At 37.0% G+C, this 23468-nt stretch overlaps 1 protein-coding gene across 1 annotated transcript in view; it reads right to left on the bottom strand.

Annotated features, from left to right (window-relative positions):
* The window catches only part of VPS13C (vacuolar protein sorting 13 homolog C), a 183005-nt gene that overhangs the window by 50760 nt on the left and 108777 nt on the right, over positions 1–23468 (bottom strand). Inside the window, exons 45-54 of the mRNA XM_055537746.1 lie at positions 22625–22772; positions 19722–19872; positions 16151–16263; positions 10870–11039; positions 9276–9523; positions 8045–8274; positions 6414–6506; positions 2362–2727; positions 1887–1973; positions 86–241 (exon numbers count right to left, since the gene is read on the bottom strand). Of these exons, the coding sequence (XP_055393721.1) occupies positions 86–241; positions 1887–1973; positions 2362–2727; positions 6414–6506; positions 8045–8274; positions 9276–9523; positions 10870–11039; positions 16151–16263; positions 19722–19872; positions 22625–22772 (1762 nt within the window). The remainder of the gene's footprint in view (positions 1–85; positions 242–1886; positions 1974–2361; positions 2728–6413; positions 6507–8044; positions 8275–9275; positions 9524–10869; positions 11040–16150; positions 16264–19721; positions 19873–22624; positions 22773–23468) is intronic.

Raw genomic sequence — 23468 nt, 5'->3', positions numbered from 1 at the left:
AACTAATGCTGATGACACAGAAAAATAACACACACGTTTCAATTTAAATTCGATTTGACATACTGCAACCAAGAACTAAACATACTTTTGCTAAATTGTTGAAAACATTAAGACAGCTTTTGGATATTGTTATATTCATTGTATCTCCTGAAGAAATATCAATTTCTGTTTGTGGCTCAGGAATTGCAATAAAATCATCTCCTGGCATCAAAGTTTTATCTTGGACTGGATTCTTCTTTACCTACGAGGGTAAATACATAACAAATTTATCAGCCAATGAATAATAAAATTAAAATACTCTTGACAGAGTTAAATTCTTCTAACTTTGCCACTTAATGTCAAGGCTCCTCAAAATTCTCAAACATATTCAGTGCTTCACCTTGACTTAGCACAGATCAACATTCTTTCTTTCAGTGTGTAATCCACACGTAGGGAAATGTTTAGAACTGCGCCATGGAAGCACTCCAAGGAAGTTATGATAGTTGTCTCTGGTCTATTCTCTACAGAAAGCTATTTACCTAGAGTCACCTGACTGATTGCTCATTTTATGCTAATGAACACTCTAAGAGGACACTGAAATCTAAACTTATCTGCACTGGAAGTAACACCTGGAATTTTTTCTACTTTTTACCAGTAATACCTATAAATAAGTAATACAATAAGCTTCCAATCAGTCATCAGACTCCATCATAGCTTTTATTCTAAAGGCATTTCAAATATCTTATAAAACTTCCTTTGTTAGCCCACCTACACCAAAGAAGGCTAGGTCAGAAATATTATTTCTACTTTACTGAGAGGAAATCGGGGACATAGGTTAAGTGACTGCTCATCTTTAAAATAAGAAATTGCTGAACCAATTTCAATGCCTCACACTTGAGTCAGGCTGCCCCAGAGAAATGTGATGGGATCATTTGTGAAGGGTATAAAAGTATGTTCCTGTTAATCTAGAAAGACGAGCTTCAGTATCTAGGACTCTGAAGGGTTTTCAAGAAGTACCATAAAGAGGTAACATAAAGAATTCATGAACCAGAAGAGCAGTTCTTGAGTCTTTCGGTGTCTTAAAATGATTGAGGATCCTAAAGAGATTCATTTATGTGGGCTATTATCTATCAGTATGTACTCTATGAGAAACTAAAGCTGCTGTTGCTACTCAGTCACTCAGTCATGTCCGACTCTTTGTGACACCGTGGACTGTAGTACACCAGTCTTCCTGCCCTTCACTATCTCCTGGAGTTTGCTCACACTCATGTCAATTGATTCTAAAAAAACTAAAAACTGAGAAATTTTTAAATATTCATTTAAAACTAACATTTACATGTTAATAATATTTTAGTGAAAAATAACTGTTAAAAATACATAGTGAGAAGGGCATTTACAAATCTCTTTAGGGCAAACCTTAGGAGAAGACAGGTGGATAGTCAAAATGGATAATCAACAAGGACCTACTGTACAGCACATGGAACTTAACTCAATGTTATACGGCAGCTTGGATGGGAGGGGAGTTTGAGGGAGAATGAATACATGCATGCATATGGCTGAGTCCCTTTGCTGTTCACCTGAAATTATCCAACATTGTTAATTGGCTATACCCCAATACAAAATAAAAAGTTAAAAAAAAAAATAGAAGACAGGTGGTCTCTCATTTCTAATTCTGTATACAATCTGTTGCAAAATTACATGTTCTTTGGGAAATTCCACTGTTTGCTTATGAGAGAATGAGAATGAAAATGATATACAATGACTGGATGTTATTATGAAAAGAATTTTGATCCTAGTGTCCTCTAAAAGGGTCTGAAGGATCCTGGACTACATCTTAAGAATCTCTGAACCTTTTAAAAGAATATATGTAAATTAATGTACACAATGATATTTTATGATTTCCTTACAGCAAGGCTTAAATTCCACGGTCTTTTCTCCTCCACTCTCTCAATCAGTGGCTCCCAAACAGCATGGGTCTCATTGTAATAATGAACCTGGAAAGGCACAGAATTAACAGAATTATAATGAGAGTCTTTAAACTTTAACTACATATTTCCATAACCAGTATAAAAATACTAAGTAATGTAATATGTCAATAACCATTTTAAAAACATACTAAAGACACAAAGAATATACATAAAGAAGGTGCATTTTATTCTACTCTCTTGGCTTCAAAAACAAATTATTTAGCAAAAGAACTCTTTAAAAATGATGGCCAAATAAACAGTATTATACATCAACAAATTAAATATTAGACTGTATTATCTATTCATATGTATACTTGCTATGATCATGCACACAAAAAAAGCTCTCTTCTTAATTCATCAGTTGTACTTTTAAGAAGTTGCCTCTGCAGGAAGGTAATAATTAATGCGGTCATACCTCTAATGTCATGTCAGCAGAAGCAGCCATTAGGGAAGTCCAATTTTTAATATTTCCTGAAAACTTAGACTCTGCCAATAATAAAGGTACAGTTCGATGCCCAAGGCCACATTCTAAGGTAACTTGAACTGACTCAACAACAACAGCACAATTTTCCTCTATCGACTGATTTTCAACATCTCTGAAGCTTTCTGTTAATTCTGTGCCCATGTCAACACCAAGAAACCAAGAGTTGCAATCACTAATAGATTTGATGTCCCAGAGATTTTCCGTTTCCTTAGATGTATCTTTGGATTCATCTTCTTTTGTCTTTGGGGACATAGCAGCCATTATTGTCATCACGGTATTAAGAATTATGGGTGAAATCTTTAAAAAAAAAAAAAGGCAGAAAAAAATTCAGAGTAAATTCTTTCCCAGATGAGAAGAATGAATACATAATGCAAAAAAATTTAAGTAACTAATTAAAAATTTGAATATATCAACTGTATAACTAAGGAATACAAAAGAGAGCACACACAAAATCACACATCCAGTCAACTGACCTCAAGCCAGGGATTTCTGCTCAACTTGTTCTAGAATTCAGTAACTAACATGCATGTCAACTGTTGAAACCTAAAGTTAAATCAATTAATTCAGAGGCAAATAGTGGTATGTGAAGAGAAAAATGCAGAAGGGTAACTGAATTTTTCAACCAGCTGCATTAACTAAACCAACTGTGTGATCCTCACCAAGATATACACACATGGTTTTCACTGGTCTCACTGAAACAGGAAACCTGAGACTCACCATGGAACCCCTTTCACATGAAGACATGAAGAGTCCACCTCCTACCATCTTTGTACAGTTTCTTTGCTCACCTCTTCATTCGAATCACTGTGCCTTGGTTCTTACGTCTTCCATGATGATGTCTTCCATGTCTGGTGAACACCATCTCAGCCCACCCTCCACACGATTTTTCTAAAACCCAAATCTGAACATGTCATTCTACGCTTAATAAAATCTTCAACAACTCCCCCTCACTTTCAGGATAAGATTAGATCTCTCTTAGTTAAGGACACAAACCTCTTTGTGACCTGACACCTCATCAATTAGTTACCCATGACTTTCCAAAGTTTGAGCAATAATTTAAGTGGATCGTTTCAATGTTGACTTCTTACAATACTTACTTATTTAATATCCTAAAGAAATATGATTACATCACCAAAAGAAGGATCTAGTATGTGGTGCTTCCCAAACTTATCTGTCAACCGAATCCTTTTTTGCCTTGCCTTGTTAATGCAACCTATAACTAGTCCTCTTAGTCCCAATTCTGCCGGGAGCCGGCGAGAGACATTCCACTCGTGACAAAGGTCATGAGGAAGGGGGCTCGGCATACGCAAAGGTGGGATCGAGCCTCGGGACTGCCCCCGGATATTCTCGAGCATCTACCCCCAAAAAACCAGAGTCTGCCTACTTTATTGCTTTGTGCTCTCGCCTCTGACTTTACTGGGGGCTGTCCCCCACCACCATCTCACTCTCTCTGTCAAAGAGTTAACTTACAGCTCCAATTAATAAAGTTCCTGGGCAATTAGGAGTGTTTAAATCCACACCCCTCAGATGGCTCTCTAACTCGCCTGACAAGATTACCCGGACACCTACAGCTATGCATACGATTGTTTACAGTCTCCCAGCCTCCAGAGGCACGGGAAGCTTAAGATATTCAAATAGCTTAGAGCCTCTCAGAGAATTAGAAGCTGTCAGAATAAAACTAGTAAAAGATTTCATTGATGAGCCAATGTTTGTTGCCAAGTTTTCACATCCCCTGAATTGTATCCTTGAATGTGCATTAATTAATATAGTTGGTATGTAGAAAAAATAAGTAGTGGCCTGGTGTTAGTAACTTTAGACCCTTAAGGTAGTAAATTCTTTCCTTTGTAAACCCATTACACATCCGCCCTATAGGAACGTAATCTTATCTTCGGAGGATGGCGCCAAACCTTAAAATAATTACTCTTAGAGAAAATAAGTCTTTGTTGATAAGTCCTTGTCAAGAGTCATAAAATGTTAATAGGCCTCTGGCCAGAAGATGATGTAAATCACCTAAACCATTTGTATACGATAAATCTGCAGGAAAGAAACCCTGGTTTTTGATAAGCATCAAAGACTGCTGATTTTGCATCCCCTATTGTCCTCTATGTGTAACTTAGGGTATAAAAGCCCCTGTTGAAAATAAAGCTATGGGCCTTGCTCACCAACGCTTGGTCTCCCCATGTCATTCTTCCCTTTAACTTCTAGCTGAGTGTCCATCTGGAGCGTGGATGTCCTCTGCGACCATTTATTTGCCTGGGCTTCTAAGACCCACTCGAGAAGGTGTCTAAGGTGGGGCACCTTCCGCTATTCGAGAGGGCGCCTGCGGCCTCCGTGGTCAGAGCTAACCTGGTGTCACGGGTTATATTGATTTTCCGCGTAAACCAAGCCACTCAGCTTCTTTTCTCCACTGAATTTTCCTACTGAGCTATCCTCATTCTATTCCTCTTTATTATATCTAATTAACATTTGAATAGGTCGCCTAGCCGTCTCTCCTTCGAATACCCTGGATCAGCCGGGGCTGGACCCCGGCACAATTCCACTATACCATTCTCCTCAGATATATGGGATCACCCCTTCAAGACCTTAAAGGATTTTTCAAACCTGCACCTTTATATATATATATATATACATATATATATATACACATATATATATGTATAAATATATATACGTGTAAGTGTATATGTGTGTGTGTGTGTGTATATATATATATATATGTAAAGTGATATACATGGAAAAACAGTCCCTCAGCATCTTAACCCAGTGTCTCAAAGTGCATACAAATTCAAGTTTTCTCCCCATTTAGTAGTGTAGTCTCAACAAAATACCACCCAAGACCAACTACACTGAGAGAAAACTAAATTGTTATTTACATGGTAATTCAAATGACATTATTTTGAACCTTGATTTATTCACTATTCACTATTTACTTAAATAATAAAGCTACTATCAGAATTGCTATTAACCACCTCAATTTTGTGTCCCTTGAACAGAGAGAGAAACAGATTTTATACAGTGTTCTGTACTTTTCATTTGTAATTGACCAAGAGGTCATACTTAGAGAATGTGAAAGGCATTGGAGAACAGATTGCTTTTTCAATACTTCAAAGGTAAGAGATAAAAAAATTCTAATACTTTATTTCTAGCATACATGTCATTAAAATATTTTATAAGACATATAAAACATTTAATCACATAAATATTAAATTCAACCAAATAGCACCCCAAATAAAAGCCTAAAAATAACACTGTAAATAAAATAACAGCAACTTCATTTTTCCATCCTTCCCTTCTCTTTCCACTTCATCTCTGTTCTTCCCACCTAAACCCAAACTCCAACACACAAGCAAATATACTAGATAAAAATTATCCTGACCATCTGTATACATTTAAAAGTATAGTTCACCCTGAACAACATGAATCTGAACCATGAGGGTCCACTTAAATATGCCAATTTTCAACAGTAAATACTATGGACTACACTATTTGCATCTGCAGATTTAGAACCTCAGACATGGAAAATCTGAGGAACTGCATATACCTAGGCCTGACTATAAAGTTCAGTTCAGTTCAGTTGCTCAGTCATATCTGACTGTTTGCGATTCCATGGACTGCAGCATGCCAGGCCTCCCTGTCCATCACCATCATCCATCTGGGAGTTTACTCAAATTCATGTCCATTGAGTCAGTGATGCCATCCAGCCATCTCATCCTCTGTCGTCCCCTTCTCCTCCCACCTTCAATCTTTCCCAATATCAGGGTCTTTGACTATAAAGTTAAGCACTCCTAATCCCCACATTGCTCAAGGGTCAACTGCAGTCTTTCAAAGAAACAGAAACAAACATTTGCATTAAAGAAAAATGGATTAGGGGTATTTATTGATTACTAAATATGTGACTAGCATAGTGCTCTAAACATGAGACAAATCAAAAGATAAGAAAAATAAAAATTGATTTTCACCCAAATAATATGATAGGCACTAACCTTAATTATAAATTCTTCAACTTTAATATCTATATTTTCTTTTCCTGATGTCTGTGTATATTTTTTCATAAATAGAGAACACGGCTGTAAGACCTACAAACAGATAAGTGAAATTTACTTAAGGACATGTCTTACTTAATTTGAGATCTTTAACTATCGCCTATTACTAAAAGGAAAAGCAAATTAAATTATCTGAAAGCTTCTCATGAGGGCTCTTCCAAACTATGGCAAGTCTACGATCACAGTAAAGGACTTTCAGCAGTTGTGATGAATTCCTTTATGCCAAATTCTTAGGTAGTAATGCACATTTACTAGCAGAAGTCTAAAATATCTTTTAAATGAAAGTCATTCAGTTGTGTCTAACTCTTTGCAACTCCATGGACTGTAGCCACCAGGCTCCTCTGTCTATGGCATTCTCCAGGCTAGAATACTGGAGTGGGCAGCTGTTCCCTTCTCCAGGGGATCTTCCCAACCCAGGAATTGAACCCAGATGTCCTGCACTGCAGGCAGATTCTTTACTGTATGAGCCACCAGGGAAGCCCAAAATATCTTTTAAATGATGCCCTGCGTAAAATATACGTTAAAGATATCTATAAAAATGATCTAAGCAAGGTCTTACATTTGCAAAGAGGTAAATGAAAAAGGTATTTCATTATAATTTTTATGATCACAAAATTACTTGAAACTGTTACTCTAAATAAATAGTTCTGTTAACATTTTTATTAAAAAAAGACTATATGGTAAGGTAGGTAAATGAACAGTTTCCCAATGATTAACAACAGGTTAGTCTTGAATTTCCTGTAATGTCCTTATTAGAACAGATTGCAAATCTTCAAATTCAATGATTTATTAAAACTATGAGGCCTACATTGTTAAATATCATTAAAGAAACAAATAAAATGCATCTGAACTGAATGAGGGAATTAATACTAAACAGCTTTCATTTTTAAAAAATTAGGATGAGCTTTAAATAGAAATGATTAATATAAACTTCCTGTGACATGTCAAGACAATCCCGCTTAAGAATGTTTCATGATAACGTACAGATTAAGCTCAGCACTGTATTTCTTTACACAAGTCACTTTATTCATCAATTTTTTTGTAAACTTAAAACAACACTGCAAATAAGTCACATTATATAATGATGCTCTTTAACATAAAATAATCAATTTAATATTAAAAACCAAATGGTGTGATAGTTAATTCATTTAACCAAAATCGCAATTTTTGACAATAATGTGAAAGCACCATTGAAGTTAATTTGTAATAAAGAAAAACAATCTCTTTTGGGCATGTGACTCCACTGAATGTTTGGTTCATTCATCCACTCAGTCATTCATTGGATATATAGTGGTGAATAAAAGCAACAGTTGAAACGGAATATTGACTGCATGTACTAAAATTCAAATACTGCTCAGCAAAACATGGGTATAATGAAAATTAGTCTGGAAATAGTCTATAGTTTTGTCACTACAAACATGGGTAAATCATTTAACATCTTTGGAATTCCACATCTTTATCTGTATCATCTCAAGCTGGAGTAAATATAGAGCCCTCATATTTTAGGATTCTATGAATCAACCATTTCTGCCATCCTTCAATTCAAGCTTAGGATATAAAGTCATTCTTACTGTGGTAATATTTTTTCCTCTCTTTTCTCTGAGAAAAGGGCAAGCAAGCACTTTAAGATCTCCCACAGAAGCTGTCATTATCTGTTCAAGTTTGGATGTTGATAGAAAGAAGTCACACTGGAACGAGGCTGTTAGAGCAGGAGCATCAGCCTTTGTCAGGTTGGCAACAAAAACCACTTCTGGATCCGTGATCTTGGCGTTTAAAATCATATTTGGTCTTAGAGAGTCATCTGAAGAAACATAAATGGGAACCATAAAAGTTCTAGTAAAGTAAATCTTGTCACTTGTGTATATGTTATCTGTAAGTTTCTAAATTGCTTCTAATATCCTGCTGTTAGGGATATGGTGAAAGTAACAATATAAATAACTGATTGGTTAGGACTAACCATAAATAATTATTAACTAATGCTGATTATGTGGGATAATGCAATCTTGATCTCTGTTATATGACTTTGACCTAACAGAAATAATCTTGTTTGGAACTTCTTTTTGTCAGAATTAATGCGTATATGCAATGCATGTATATACATTGGAGTGTGTACTATGCTGCAAGAGCAGGGAAGGGAAAACAGGTGAGGGGAATATCAGGAAGAGGACAGGAGACTTGCTAAAAGCACAGAGACTACCTTACTTATTTTGATTTTACCCTAACATATATAGTCAGTGTCATACAAGCTATTGTATAAATACATTACATGTATATATGAATACAGAGATATCATATACCTACTGTTTAAGAAAGGTAAATGGAAAAATAAAATTCTGACCTTGCCAGTGAACAGCAGTTTTCCAATACTGCTCAACTGCACATTAGAGAGAAAAATGCATGACCTTAGACAATTACAATTTAACAGAGAAAAGAAATGTTAATGGCAGAGCTGGAACCAGAACAGAGGCTTCTTGGCCCCTGATCCAATACACATTTCTATTCCTGTTGTTGTTTAGTCGCTAAGTTGTGTCTGACTCTCTTTGACACCACAGACTGTAGCCCACCAGGCTTCTCTGTCCATACAATTTCCCAGGCAAAATACTGGAGTGGGTTACCATTTCCTTCTCTAGGGGTCTACCTCTCTCTCAAAAATTGATGCTTACTAAGGTTTTTCTTCTGAACATATTTAAATTTGAAAGAGTAATTTTACATTCTTAAATGCTCCATTTCTCTTTTTTCCTGTTTGCAATTCTGGTAAAATATAAGACAAGTTATCATCTGTGACAAATAAATTCTGCTAACCTTTCTCCATCTTGATTTTTGCTAAGGCAGTTTGTTTCAGTGGAATCTGTGATTCTTTAGTCATATTTTCTGGACTCTGAGGTACAGCCTTGATAAAGAAATCAGCCACAGTCATCAGAAATTCCACACTGGCACATACATACAGCTTGTCAAGAACAGCATCAATATGACTTTCATTTTTGCCTTGTTGGTAACTTATGTCAATCATAGAACTGTTGTTCTCTTGACCATTCTTCTTATCAATCATTCTGAAAAAAATTTATGTACATTCATTATTTTATTCCTGCTAAAACACTTAAAAAGATGAAAAATTTTCTAAGTATCTTGTAATAGCTTTTCTTTCACCTTTCAGTTTCCAACTTGTATAGAAAACAGATCAGTGTTAACTGCAATCTAATTAGCTAATCAGCAACCAAGACAGGGTCTCCTAACCTCCACAGCCAAGGTTCATGGTAATAAGTAATCATAAGAGCATTTTATAATTATAACGCAATACTAGAAAAACAAATCAATGACCACTGAAAGGAAGTTTGGCAAAACACATTATTGTAGCCCCACAAAATTTAAAAGACAACCTCTTTATTTTATAAAATAAAACCTCCTTGAAGGAATTTATCTCCAAAGATCATCCTATACAACTGACTCCCAAGTTAGTCCATGTAATTCAAATCTGGCAGTGTTCATCAAGGGTCTGCAATGACAGTTTCCACACAGCCTCAAGCATGCTGCAAAAAGCAGGCTATGAAACAGAAGCATGGTCTTTATCACCCGTGCCTAGACTGCTAGGCTAGGCACCCTTGCCAAGACACAAAGTTTGCAAACTAGAAAAGCTGGATGCATGAAAGCACTCTTCCCTCATTTATTCATCTCTTAGAAAGACAAAGGGCTCACAAAGGGCTCAAGCAGCAGAACAGTTCTTCTCCAAAAATAATCAAGAACAAAAATATTATGTATCTCATTATTTGTGAAAGAAATAAAAATATAATTAGGCCACTAAAGTTGCGTCTCTCTCACTTTGCAATAGCGTGATATGAATTACTCTTTCAAAAATGAGTTGATAAATGTGAAAATTAGGGATTCCATTTCTGCTAAAACTTTTTTTAATCCTGTAGAGTCTTTTCTTTAAATTTAAGTATAGTTGATCTCCTAAAACTTTTAAAGAAATTTTACAGAACTGTTTTAAAATATATATACAAAATAAATAAGACAAAAGATCCATAAATTGAAGGCTTTTTTGAAAAAAGATTCTGCCTACTGAAAACAATTTACAAAAATGTACCACTAATGAACCACACACATGAATTTCACTATTAAAATTCTTACATTTTCTTAGTTCCCACTTTTAAGACAATATTATTAAACTTCCCTTTAATTCAAACATAAAAGCAACTGAACCTGAAATTAGCACTATTTCTTGAAGCACTTCAAACTGAAATATGACCAAAGACCTACACTGATAATCCCAAGGAAGAGAATCCCAAAAATGATGATCAAAAGATCCCTTCTGACCATCTGAAGCCAAGCAATCAATGCCTGGTAACAATGCCAAGCGCATCAACCTTTTATATGTGCAGCAAACTGAGAAATGACAAACCTTGATGTTGCTCTCTCAATTCCTTCTCTGAGATCATCAAGAGTGCAGGTCTTAAGTTTAATACTGACATTCATTGAGCCATCCTTAAACATCTTCCCTGAAGAAGCCATAAGATGTAGCCTGAGTTCACCGAGCCGGAAACTATCATTATGAAATGCAAGTTTGGATTCCTGTGGTATATTTTTCAAGCAAAAGAATCAATTATCTTCAGGTGTTATGTAATTACTTTTAAACATATTTCTTAACTCAGAGATTAAAAGCACATTTTTAAAGTATGGGTATTAAAACTGGAACAAAGAAAACTATGCAAGTTTGTGACTGTATATGCACATGCAAATACATACCTAAGTGTGTGTGCTCATATTCAACAAGGGTTAATACATAAAATTTTCTGATTTACAGTTCAATGCAAAAAGAAAATCAGGAAACTGTCAATCAATCACTCTAACATAAATATTTAATGAGCTCTTCTGTAAATCACTCTGTGATAGGAACTAAAGGCTTTATGAGAAAGGATAAAGCACGGTACGTGATCTTAGTAAGCTTATACTCTACTTATACTCTAATTAAAAAAATAAAATGGAAATTTATTACAAGGAACATCACAAGGAGATGCTATAATTTGCAAATAAATAAAAAATGATACATTGCCACTTATTTATTTGTTCTTACATCTTCCTATATTCCACAAAGAATATTAAGAGATTAGGTAAAGAATAAAAACAGCAAAAGCTCATAGGGTCAAAGAGATACTTGTGGGCTGGGAAAAATTCATGAAGAATGTGAGAACTAACTGAACTTCAGAGATTGATTGGAATCAAGCTAAGAGGGGTAGAAGGCATTCCAGATGGAGAAAGAACATGAGCAAACAATTCAAGATGCTCTGGGGGGACAAGGTACAGGCTGGCATCTTAGGCTTGAATATTTCAATAAAAGAAAAGTAAGGAAAGGAGTCTGGAAAGAAACATGGAGGCCTAACTGTGGTCTCAAACCCTCAAGATTTAAACTTTAAGGAAAAAACGACCTCAATATGTATTCCACACCATAACACATAGCTCAAATTTCTGTAGGTATGCTGAGACACTAAAAGAACAAAACCCAAACAACCAAGCAAAAAAAAAACCACCGAGAGAGAAAATCTTTGGGGAAGTAGGATTTTCAGTTTAGCAGTAATTGCTCACTACAGACCAGTGAGTGTATTGATATAAGGGTGCTGCTGATGGGCAATTCTTGGCACCGTGGTTGTAACTGCCTATCTTCTCTTACTCAAAAGAGTATAATGCATGTAAATGGATCAGAACGAAATTATTATTGGAAACTTGCAATGCCTTTAATTTACAAAAATACAGATAATTCACAAACTTGTGATTTGTAACTTTTAATAGAAATGACCAATGACACATCTACTAATCACAATATAATAGAGTTTCTGGTATGGTTACTGATGTAGACAATTTGGAGGCACTGAGTACATCAAGGCTATATATTAACACCCTGCTTATTTAACTTATACGCAGAGTACACCATGAGAAACGCTGGCCTGGAGGAAGCACAAGCTGGAATCAACATTGCCGGGAGAAATATCAATAACCTCAGATATGCAGATGACACCACCCTTAGTGCAGAAAGTGAAGAACTAAAGAGCCTCTTGATGAAAGTGAAAGAGGAGAGTGGAAAAGTTGGCTTAAAGCTCAATATTCAGAAAACGAAGATCATGGCATCTGGTCCCATCACTTCATGGCAAATACATAGGGAAACAGTGGAAACAGTGGCTGAATTTATTTTTGGGGGCTCCAAAATCACTGCAGTTGGTGACTGCAGCCATGAAATTAAAAGACGCTTGCTCCTTGGAAGGAAAGTTATGACCAACCTAGATAGCATGTTAAAAAGCAGAGACATTACTTTGTCAACAAAGGTCCGTCTAGTCAAGGCTATGGTTTTTCCAGTGACCATGTACGGATGTGAGAGTTGGACTATAAAGAAAGCTGAGTGCAGAAGAATTGATGCTTTTCAACTATGGTGTTGGAGAAGACTCTTGAGAGTCCCTTGGATTGCAAGGAGATCCAACCAGTCCATCCTAAAGGAAATCAGTCCTGGGTGTTCATTGGAAGGATTGATGTTGAAGATGAAACTCCGATACTTTGGCCACCTGATGTGAAGAGATGACTCATTTGAAAAGACCCTGATGCTGGGAAAGATTGAGGGCAGGAGGAGAAGGGGACGACAGAGGATAAGATGGTTGAATGGCATCACCAACTCGATGGAGATGGGTTTGGGTGGACTCCAGGAGTTGGTGATGGACAGAGAGGCCTGGCGTGCTGCGGTTCATGGGGTCGCAAAGAGTCGGACAGGACTGAGTGACTGAACTGAACTGAACTGAACTGAATGTTCTTTTTTAATAAGTTAAAATTCACATAATGTAACACTGACTGTTTTCTAAGTAAAATGGGAATCTGTAAATGGCTACATGACATTGAGGAGCCTGAACTTGGGCCAATGAGTAAGTTGAATGACAACAAACAAGGAAGCCACTGCAGTACTGTGTGAGCTAAGAAGCCTCAAATGATGCAGCAGTGAGAGCTTCCAGGAAAGAACAGAAGTTCACTCAAACTGACAGCACTTGGTGTCCAAATGAATCAAGAATGTCAACAAAGAAGGAAGTAAAAGAAAACAACCAGATTGTAAGGCTGGGCAGCCAGTAGAATAATAGTACCTTAATAGAAATGAAGAATATATTTAACTGTTCATTTTGCATTACATCATTTTCTGATCTTTTATTAACATTAACGTTAAACATTAGAAATTAAGGCTGTCACCTCACACCAGTCAGAATGGCCATCATTAAAATGTCTACAAATAACAAACTGCTGGAGAGGGTACAGAGAAAAGGAAACCCTTCTGCACTGTTTGTGGGAATATAAACTGGCACAACCACTATGGAAAATAGTGTGGAAGTTCCTTAGAAATTTAAAAATAGAGTTACCACATGATCTAGCAATCACAACGCCTAGGCATATAGCCAGACAGAAATACATTTGAAAAGATACAAGCACCCCTATGTTCATACAGCACTATTCACAATAGCCAAGATAAGGAAACCACCATTGAATGGATAAAGAAGGCATGGTACATAAATACGATGGAATATGATTCAGCCACAAAAAGGATGAAATAATGCCATCTGCAGCAACATGGATGGAACTAGAGATTATCATATTAAGTGAAGTAAGTCAGAAAGACAAATACCATATAATATCACTTATATGTGGAATCTTAAAATGTGACACAAATGAACATATCTACAAAACAAAAACAGACTCACAGACGTAGAGAGCAGACCTGTGGCTGCCAAGGATTGGGAGTTTAGGAGGAGCAGATGCAAACTGTTATACATAGGATGGATAAACAACAAGGTCCTACTCTCTATTACAGGGAACCATATTCAGTATCTTGTGATACACCATAAAGGAAAAGAATGTAAAAAATGAATATATATATATGTATAACTGAATCACTATGCTATATAGCAGAAATGAATACAACGCGGTAAAGGACATGGAATAACAGACTGGTTCCTAATAGTAAAAGGAGTATGTCAAGGCTGTATATTATCACCCTGATTATTTAACTTATATGCAGAGCACATCATGAGAAACGCTGGACTGGAAGAAGCACAAGCTGGAATCAAGATTGCAGGGAGAAATACAATAACCTCAGATATGCAGATGACACCACCCTTAGGGCAGAAAGTGAAGAGGAACTAAAAAGCCTCTTGATGAAAGTGAAAGAGGAGAGTGAAAAAGTTGGCTTAAAGCTCAACATTCAGAAAATGAAGATCATGGCATCTGGTCCCATCACTTCATGGGAAATAGATGGGGAAACAGTGGAAACAGTGTCAGACTTTATTTTTTTGGGCTCCAAAATTACTGCAGATGGTGACTGCAGCCATGAAATTAAAAGATGCTTACTCCTTGGAAGGAAAGTTATATCCAACCTAGACAGCATATTCAAAAGCAGAGACATTACTTTGCCAACAAAGGTCTGTCTAGTCAAGGCTATGGTTTTTCCTGTGGTCATGTATGGATGTGAGAGTTGGACTGTGAAGAAGGCTGAGTGCCAAAGAATTGATGCTTTTGAGCTGTGGTGTTGGAAAAGACTCTTGAGAGTCCCTTGGACTGCAAGGAGTTCCAACCAATCCATTCTGAAGGAGATCAGCCCTGGGATTTCTTTGGAGGGAATGATGCTGAAGCTGAAACTCCAGTACTTTGGCCACCTCATGCAAAGAGTTGACTCATTGGAAAAGACTCTGATGCTGGGAGGGATTAGGGGCAGGAGGAGAAGGGGACGACAGAGGATGAGATGGCTGGATGGCATCACTGACTTGATGGACGTGAGTCTGAGTGAACTCCAGGAGTTGGTGATGGACAGGGAGGCCTGGCGTGCTGCGATTCATGGGGTCGCAAAGAGTCCGACACGACTGAGCGACTGAACTGAACTGAACTGAATTGCACAAATGACAAATACTTGCTCAAGGTCCAACAGTAATAATATATGAATACTGTATAACTCTTAGAAAATAATATGAAACATAACAAAACATATACATGGACATAAACAATAGATATAATACAATAAGTGCTTATTATGGGTATTATTATATTATATGCATGAGTATTACGATGATATTAATTGATATAATAAAAAAACATTTAGTAGAAGACACTATATAAAAAAGCTTCCTAAAAAAATATCAATGACATATTATGTGGTTCAAAACATGACACTAGACCTTGGTTCCTCAATTCACTCATCAGTATCCTTAACATATCATCTACTAAATAAAAAGTTTATTCAAGGAAAACATAATTAATGCTTATATATCATAGATAATCATAAATTTTAAAATAACCCTCTAAGGTTCCAAAGCCACTAAATTATTTTCCTTAAATAGTTAAATATGCATGTATATATAACTATGTAGTAAAACTGTACATATAGCTAATTATCCACATATAAAATATTTCTCCTAGAGCTAGGTCTAAATATTTTAGCACTGATATTACTTGGAAAAAAAGTAAAAAGTTTTCCTAAGCCGAGAAAGATTAAAAACACTAACAAAGTGCAAACAGAGAGCAAGACCAATGCATACTCTGTAGGCCAAACAGAATTTAACAGAGATCAACCTTCAGAAGAAGAATCACATCAAAAAAAATGACAATATTCTAAAATTGAGTATCAAGAGCTAAGGACTTTCTCCTAGATATAGACATTAACTACATACCTGGCTGGTATCATTGTTATACAGTACAATAGAAAGAGATTCAAAGTGAAAGTCAAACTGGAGAGTGACACTCTGGTCCAAAGCAAGCTTGGAGTCTGTCACATCTTCTTGTTCTGATGGTTCAAACATAAATATGAAAATTAGTAAGCTTTTAAGTATGTATATGACTTTATACATTTTTTGAAAGCTAGGATAATAATGTATGATTCTAAATTTATATGATACTTTCAAGAATTATTTAAATCATGATGAAACAATTACCAAATTGGCAATATATTCCATAAATATTTAGTACTGGGAAAAATGTACACAGACTATCTATATTAAAAATAAAAAGATAGCCTGGCAAAGACTATTAAGACAACTTTTTAAAAAAAGCCCTACAAATGCAAGTCTACTTAATTGTAGTTTATAATTATTAAAGCATTTCACTTAACTGGTTACAGGCCATTCTCAAGAGATTATGAAATTGGAAGCAGAGAAAAGTAAAATACTTTGTCCAAGAACAGACAGCTAGTCAGTAAAAGATCCTCTGCTAGTGTAGTTCACGTCTCACTATCTTTAATTACCTATGACATCCAGTCCATTACCTTTGATAGATAAAAGCAGAGTTACCTTTGATAACTTAAAAGCAGAGTTGAAGAGACCTAAAATATAATGTGAGACAGGGAGTCTCTGGAATTTTGAGGTGAAAGAGACTTCAAGAAGTAATGCAGTCTTATCCCTCATCTTTAGACAGAAACTTTTTAGACAAAGAATACATAATGCTTTCAATCCTGCTTACAAAGTGATTCTGTGGTCTCTTTTGGAGATGGATTCTATTCTTTTGGTCATTTATAGGAAAGTCTATTCTTACATGTTACTGCAAGAGCAAACACAGCATAACTTTAACTACATTAAGGCTTCTCCAAGTTGGAAATAAGTTACATTCCCATGTAGTTTTTCCATCAGAACTTTTTTTGTTTTCCCAAGTACCACATTAACTATACAGCTTGAACCAGGGACACAAACTGACCACAGCTGAATATAGTGAGATTCGTAACCACATAAAGCTTGCCTGCTACAGTTTATTCATCCATACAGTACACAGTTCCTGTCTAACTACAGGAACAGCCTACTTATCTAGCACTTGTCTGCATGGCAGCATGAACTCAGCCTGGGGAGAGATGCAGGGAGGCCTCACTAAATTCATATAGTGCTCATAAATATCCTCAACGAAAAACCTTATTTTGCACACTGCTCCAGACATTTGTTTTATGACTTCAAAACACACCAGACCTAACTATAGGAGAAGCACTGCTGGCTTAGTATACTTACTGGCAGCTTAACTGACTGCTGCCATAACTAACAGTCAATGACTTAAACATGATAAAAGCACAGCAGTCTGGGGTCATTTATTAAATGGACAAGGAACACTCCATCTCACTTTAGCCATGAAAATACTAACTTATTCACAGTCTAAAATAAAACATGGTATTCACATAACAATTTTAAATGATGAAAAACAGTGAAATTATAAAACTATTCTATATACTTGGCCAAGAAAGCAAAAAGAAACCCTTGTATGTTAGAAAAATTGTCTTTTAAAAATGGCTGAATTTAAAAGGTTCAGTGCCTTTGAAAGATAACAATTTTAATAATCTGGAAAATTCCCTTATGTATCTGACTGTATCACTCCCCAGTGAAGACAGATAAGCAAAGCTATTACTGAACCAGAATACCTTCCTATTTCATGGACCAGTCATCTGAGTATGACACCAGTTCCTTTTCTCTCTTAATTATTTTGGGCTCTTACTATGCTGCATCCCTACTTTGCTTTTGCTCTCAAAGTACACTACTTCAGCTCAGTGCAGTGCAGTGCAGTCACTCAGTTGTGTCCGACTCTTTGCGACCCGATGAACCGGAGCACACCAGGCCTCCCTGTCTATCACCAACTCCCGGAGTCCACCCAAACCCATCTCCATCGAGTCCGTGATGCCATCCAACCATCTCATCCTCTGTCGTCCCCTGCCCTCAATCTTTCCCAGCATCAGGGGGCCAAAGTATTGGAGTTTCAGCTTCAACATCAGTCCTTTGAATGAACACCCAGGACTGATCTCCTTTAGGATGCACTGGTTGGACCTCCTTGCAGTCCAAGGGACTCTCAAGTGTCTTCTCCAACACCATGGTTCAAAAGCATCAATTCTTCTGCACTCAGCTTTCTTTATAGTCCAACTCTCACATCCATACATGATCACTGGAAAAACCATAGCCTTGACTAGACGGACAATACCTTTGTTGACAAAGTAATGTCTCTGCTTTTTAACATGCTATCTAGGTTGGTCATAATTTTCCTTCCAAGGAGTAAGTGTCTTTTAATTTCATGGCTGCAATCACCATCTGCAGTGATTCTGGAGCCCCAAAAATTAAAGTCAGCCACTGTTTCCCCATCTATTTGCCATGAAGTGATAAGACCGGATGCCATGATCTTAGTTTTCTGAATGTTGAGCTTTAAGCCAACTTTTTCACTCTCCTCTTTCACTTTCATCAAGAGGCTCTTTAGTTCTTCACTTTCTGCCCTAAGGGTGGTGTCATCTGCATATCTGAGGTTATTGATATTTCTCCCGGCAATCTTGATTCCAGCCTGTGCTTCTTCCAGCCCAGCATTTCTCATGATGTACTCTGCATATAAGTTAAATAAGCAGGGTGACAATATACAGCCTTGACATACTCCTTTTCCTATCTGGAACCAGTCTGCTGTTACATGTCCAGTTCTAACTGTTGTTTCCTGACCTGCATATAGGTTTCTCAAGAGGCAGGTCAGGTGGTCTGGTATTCCCATCTCTTTCAGAATTTTCCACAGTTTATTGTGATCCACACACTCAAAGGCTTTGGCATAGTCAATAAAGCAGAAATAGATGTTTTTCTGGAACTCTTGCTTTTTTGAAGATCCAGCGGATGTTGGCAATTTGATCTCTGGTTCCTCTGCCTTTTCTAAAATCAGCTTGAACATCTGGGAGTTCGTGGTTCACGTATTGCTGAAGACTGGCTTGGAAAATTTTGAGCATTACTTTACTAGCCTGTAAGATGAGTGTAACTGTGTGGTAGTTTGAGCATTCTTTGGCATTGCCATTCTTTGGGATTGGAATGAAAGCTGACCTTTTCCAGTCCTGTGGCCACTACTGAGTTTTCCAAATTTGCTGACATATTGAGTGCGGCACTTTCACAGCATCATTTTTAGGATTTGAAATAGCTCAAATGGAATTCCATTACCTCCACTAGCTTTGTTCGTAGTGATACTACCTCAATGCCCCTTGAATTGGGCAAATTCAACTTTCACAAATAAAGGGCAAGCATGCATCATGCAGGCAACAAGAGGTGGGCCCTCCCTTTAGAGCAATGAGCCCACTTCCTTCCCCTGGGAACTTCAAGGCAGTCTCAGCCCCTTCTGATCTTCCACAGTAAATTATACAGCATTAGATCAGATCACACCACATTACACTGGACAATTAAAAAACCCACTAAATGTAAATATGGCATTAACATCTAATTCTTTTCAATAATCAAAGCAAAAATCTCCATCAATTTATACCTATGAAGTGCTCAGGTCTACTGGAAACGTCTTGTTTGACTCTCACAGCCTCCTGGGTAGACTGCGTAGGGCTTGGCTGTGAAGAAGCTTCTCCAAGATTCTCTAGCAAAATTTTCATTAAAACTGTTAAGTCATCTCTACTGAGCGCAACCTAGAAACCACAATAGGTTACTGTTAATACAAAACAATAAATGATGCAAAATATCTATGTCTTAACTTATGGTCTGTCAAATAAACTGTTCATCTAACTAAAAAAAATAAGCGAGTTGAGAGCATAAATAGCAGGATCAAAGTATTTTATCTTGTATAGTATTAGACATTACTCCTGTGTGTAGACAGATTTTTGCCTCCACTCATATCCAAGCCCCTGCTTCCGGTACGCCCCTCCTGCTGCCTTAACTGTTACTGTTACTGTAACTCATTCTGTCTGGACCTGTGTTCCTCTCCCCTCTCCCTAGCTCCTCATCTCCATTCTACTTCTCTCTCTTCTCATCCAGTACCGGCGTCCTCCTCCACATTGTCTACTCTCCCCCAAACTCAAAATATGAAGAATGCGGTTCAGTTTCCAGTCTCCATCAAGAAGAAAAAGATGCGCTCCTGCAATGTAGTCTTATTCTCAGTACATGCGTGTCTGCATATACTTAAATCATTTAACCTATCAAGATGATGCCTCCTAGAACAGTAACAAATACATCTGCACAGAACTGTTAAAAGCCAAAACACAGGCCAAGATGAGCATCTTGCTAATCTCCAACCTTTATAAAAAGGGGATATGTGACAAAAAGAAAAAAAAAAAAGCAAGAGATTTTGAGTCAAGTAGATATGTGTCAACTATACCACTCTCAAGCTGTGCTGTTGGCTAAGTTTCTTAGCCTCCTTAACTCATTTCTTAATCTTTAAAATAGGAATAATATCTTCCTCATCAGTGGCTGCAGAACAACATGAAGCCGCTAGAATAAAGAAAGATGCTACTGGCTGCTAAGACCCATTAAACCTTTTTATCCTTCCATCGTTTGTGCATTTCCCCTACACATATTGAGGCTTCCCTGGTGGCTCAGAGATAAAGAATTTGCCTGCCAATACAGGAGATTCAGGTTCGATCCCTGGGTCAGGAGGATCCCCTGGAGAAGGAAATGGCAACCCAATCCAGTATTCTTGCTTGGGAAATCCCATGGACAGAGGAGCCAGGTGGGCTACAATCCATAGGGTTGCAAGAGTCAGACATGACTTAGCAACTAAATAACAGTAATAACCTACACCTAGTAATAGTGATCCAAAAGGTCTTTTTGAAGTTCAGTTCAGTTCAGTTCAGTTGCTCAGTCGTGTCTGACTCTTTGCGACCCCATGAATTGCGGCACGCCAGGCCTCCCTGTCCATCACCAACTCCCGGAGTTCACTCAGACTCACGTCCATTGAGTCAGTGATGCCATCCAGCCATCTCATCCTCTGTCGTCCCCTTCTCCTCCTGCCCCCAATCCCTCCCAGCATCAGAGTCTTTTCCAATGAGTCAACTCTTCGCATGAGGTGGCCAAAATACTGGAGATTCAGCTTTAGCATCATTCCCTCCAACCCAAATCAAAACAGGCGCATTCACAGCACCTTTTCTTCTGAACACTGCAGTGCCCTGAGCCCCTCAAATTGTGCCCCTATCCCCAAGGACAACACCTGATTCCCAGCCTAAATGAAAGCGTGGACATATTTTAGCATGAGATGACGACCAGGGATTTCTTATTTGCTCCAAGTCCCAGTCCTTAGAAAACAGGCATCACTTTAACTCCCCAGAACTTCTTTCTATATTCATTCCCACTTGCGCTACCAACTGAGATATCATAGCCTCCCGAAGAACAGCTAACTTCACCACCTCCTAGTATTTGAAAAGGATCCAATGTTAGTTCTGGGATCTAATCTGAGCAAGGGAGAATTTAAGAGAACAGTACTATATCCTAGAATAGAAAAGTCAATACTCTGAATAAACACATGCTCTTCTTTATATATTTATTCATACCATATCTCTCATTCCTATAACAAGCCTCAATTTTAATATCCTCACTAGTAGAACTCGGCTCCTTTGACCCTTCTTGCTATATCTTAGAACTAACTCTGAAATAGTCACAGATATCAAAACCCACTACACTACCGAATTTTCACTCATCTTCCCCACATTCTGTTTAGTCACTCCCTCTTTCCCTATCCCCTACTGCTTGGCTTCAGCAGTTTCACAAACAGGCACACAAGAATCCCAAGGTCACCCAAAGGCTACACTTTGTGGTGACCATCTTTGACCGGTATCATCTCTTCCTGTGAGCCTACCTATGACCTGCTAACTACAATATTAAAAATACTGCTGCTTATATGCTTACCAATGAAACATATTCACCTTCTGAAAATGTCTGCTCTTCTAATTAAAAGAGTGTTTCTATACATTAAAAACACTATTTAAGGTGCTTTGGATGTGGTATCTAAGTATCACTTTACAGGGACTTGCCTGGAGGGTCTATACTTAAGATTCTATCCTTCCAATGCAGGGGACACAGATTCAGTCCTTGGCTGGGGAACTAGGATCCCACATGCCATGTAGCATGGTCAAAAAACTTTTTTACATAAAATTTAAAATATCACTTTTCTTTTATCATTTGTCTTAAAACTTGAACAGAATCTTCTAAAATTACTAATAATAATCTCAGTAGCCTCCCTAGCTTTCAACCTCAGAGTTCTTGCTGGCTTCACCAAATATCCAACTAATAAGAAATAAAGAAAAGTGTGAAAAACTATGACACCTTCATTTTCAGTTAACAAAGCATTCCCTTTTAAACGTTTTATCACTTTCTGATGTACACTAGAACTACACTGTGATCGATGATAAAAGACTAGCTAGCGAGCAATTATGTTATACATATATTTACCTGCATAGGTTTTAGTCTTCCTTTTACCTCCATTCCTGGAATTTGCACATACCATGATGCTGCTAAATTTCGCTGTATGTATAAAAGCATGTTGACTGGTTTTAAAATTTCAATGTCATGTTGTGGTAAGTCAGCCTGCAAAATTGTTCTGAAAGATAATTAAAAATTTATTTTATATTTCTAAAATGTACATTTTAAAATGAAGACTATCATCATATGTGTACCAGTTTCCACACAGCATTTTTCCAAACACTAAAGACTGCTATCAGAATTCTTTTAGAACATGCTTCTTTTCAAAAATCAATCAGAATAAGTTTATAAAACAGAGCTACATAAAACAAAGCCCATGCAATGCTGATTTCAAAGAAACAAACTGCATGAGTATGACTATTGTGCTATTTACTATCTTTCCCAAAGACTAATAATAGCTACTAACCAATGTCATACAAACAAATGTTACATCCTCCTAAAACATCTCTGAAGAACAAAGAGTGATACTGTACTAAGCCCTTAGGTTTATGCTATTAGTACTTCTCCAAAATCAAAGGGAAAAGCTCACCAAACCTAGAAGTTAAACAAGCATATTGTAATAGTCATTTCTAGCCTGCCAGCCAACAAATATTTGAACCACCAAATAATTCACTCTTGTCATCCAACAGAGCCAACATTTTCCCATTTTGATTTGATTATCCATTAGAGATCTTACTGAGAATTCCTAAATGTGACATGCTTTGGAAATGAGAAATAAATCTTAAATTTTATTATATTTTTAAGAAGGCTTTGTCCATGTACAGCTATGTGCAAAGCAAATAAATAAATATCTAAATTAAGTATTAACCATAAT

Source organism: Bubalus kerabau, chromosome 10, assembly GCF_029407905.1.
Source record: "Bubalus kerabau isolate K-KA32 ecotype Philippines breed swamp buffalo chromosome 10, PCC_UOA_SB_1v2, whole genome shotgun sequence".
In the NCBI taxonomy this organism is placed as follows: domain Eukaryota; kingdom Metazoa; phylum Chordata; class Mammalia; order Artiodactyla; family Bovidae; genus Bubalus; species Bubalus kerabau.
Note: the sequence above shows the minus strand (reverse complement) of the source record. Positions and strands in the feature narration are given on the sequence as shown.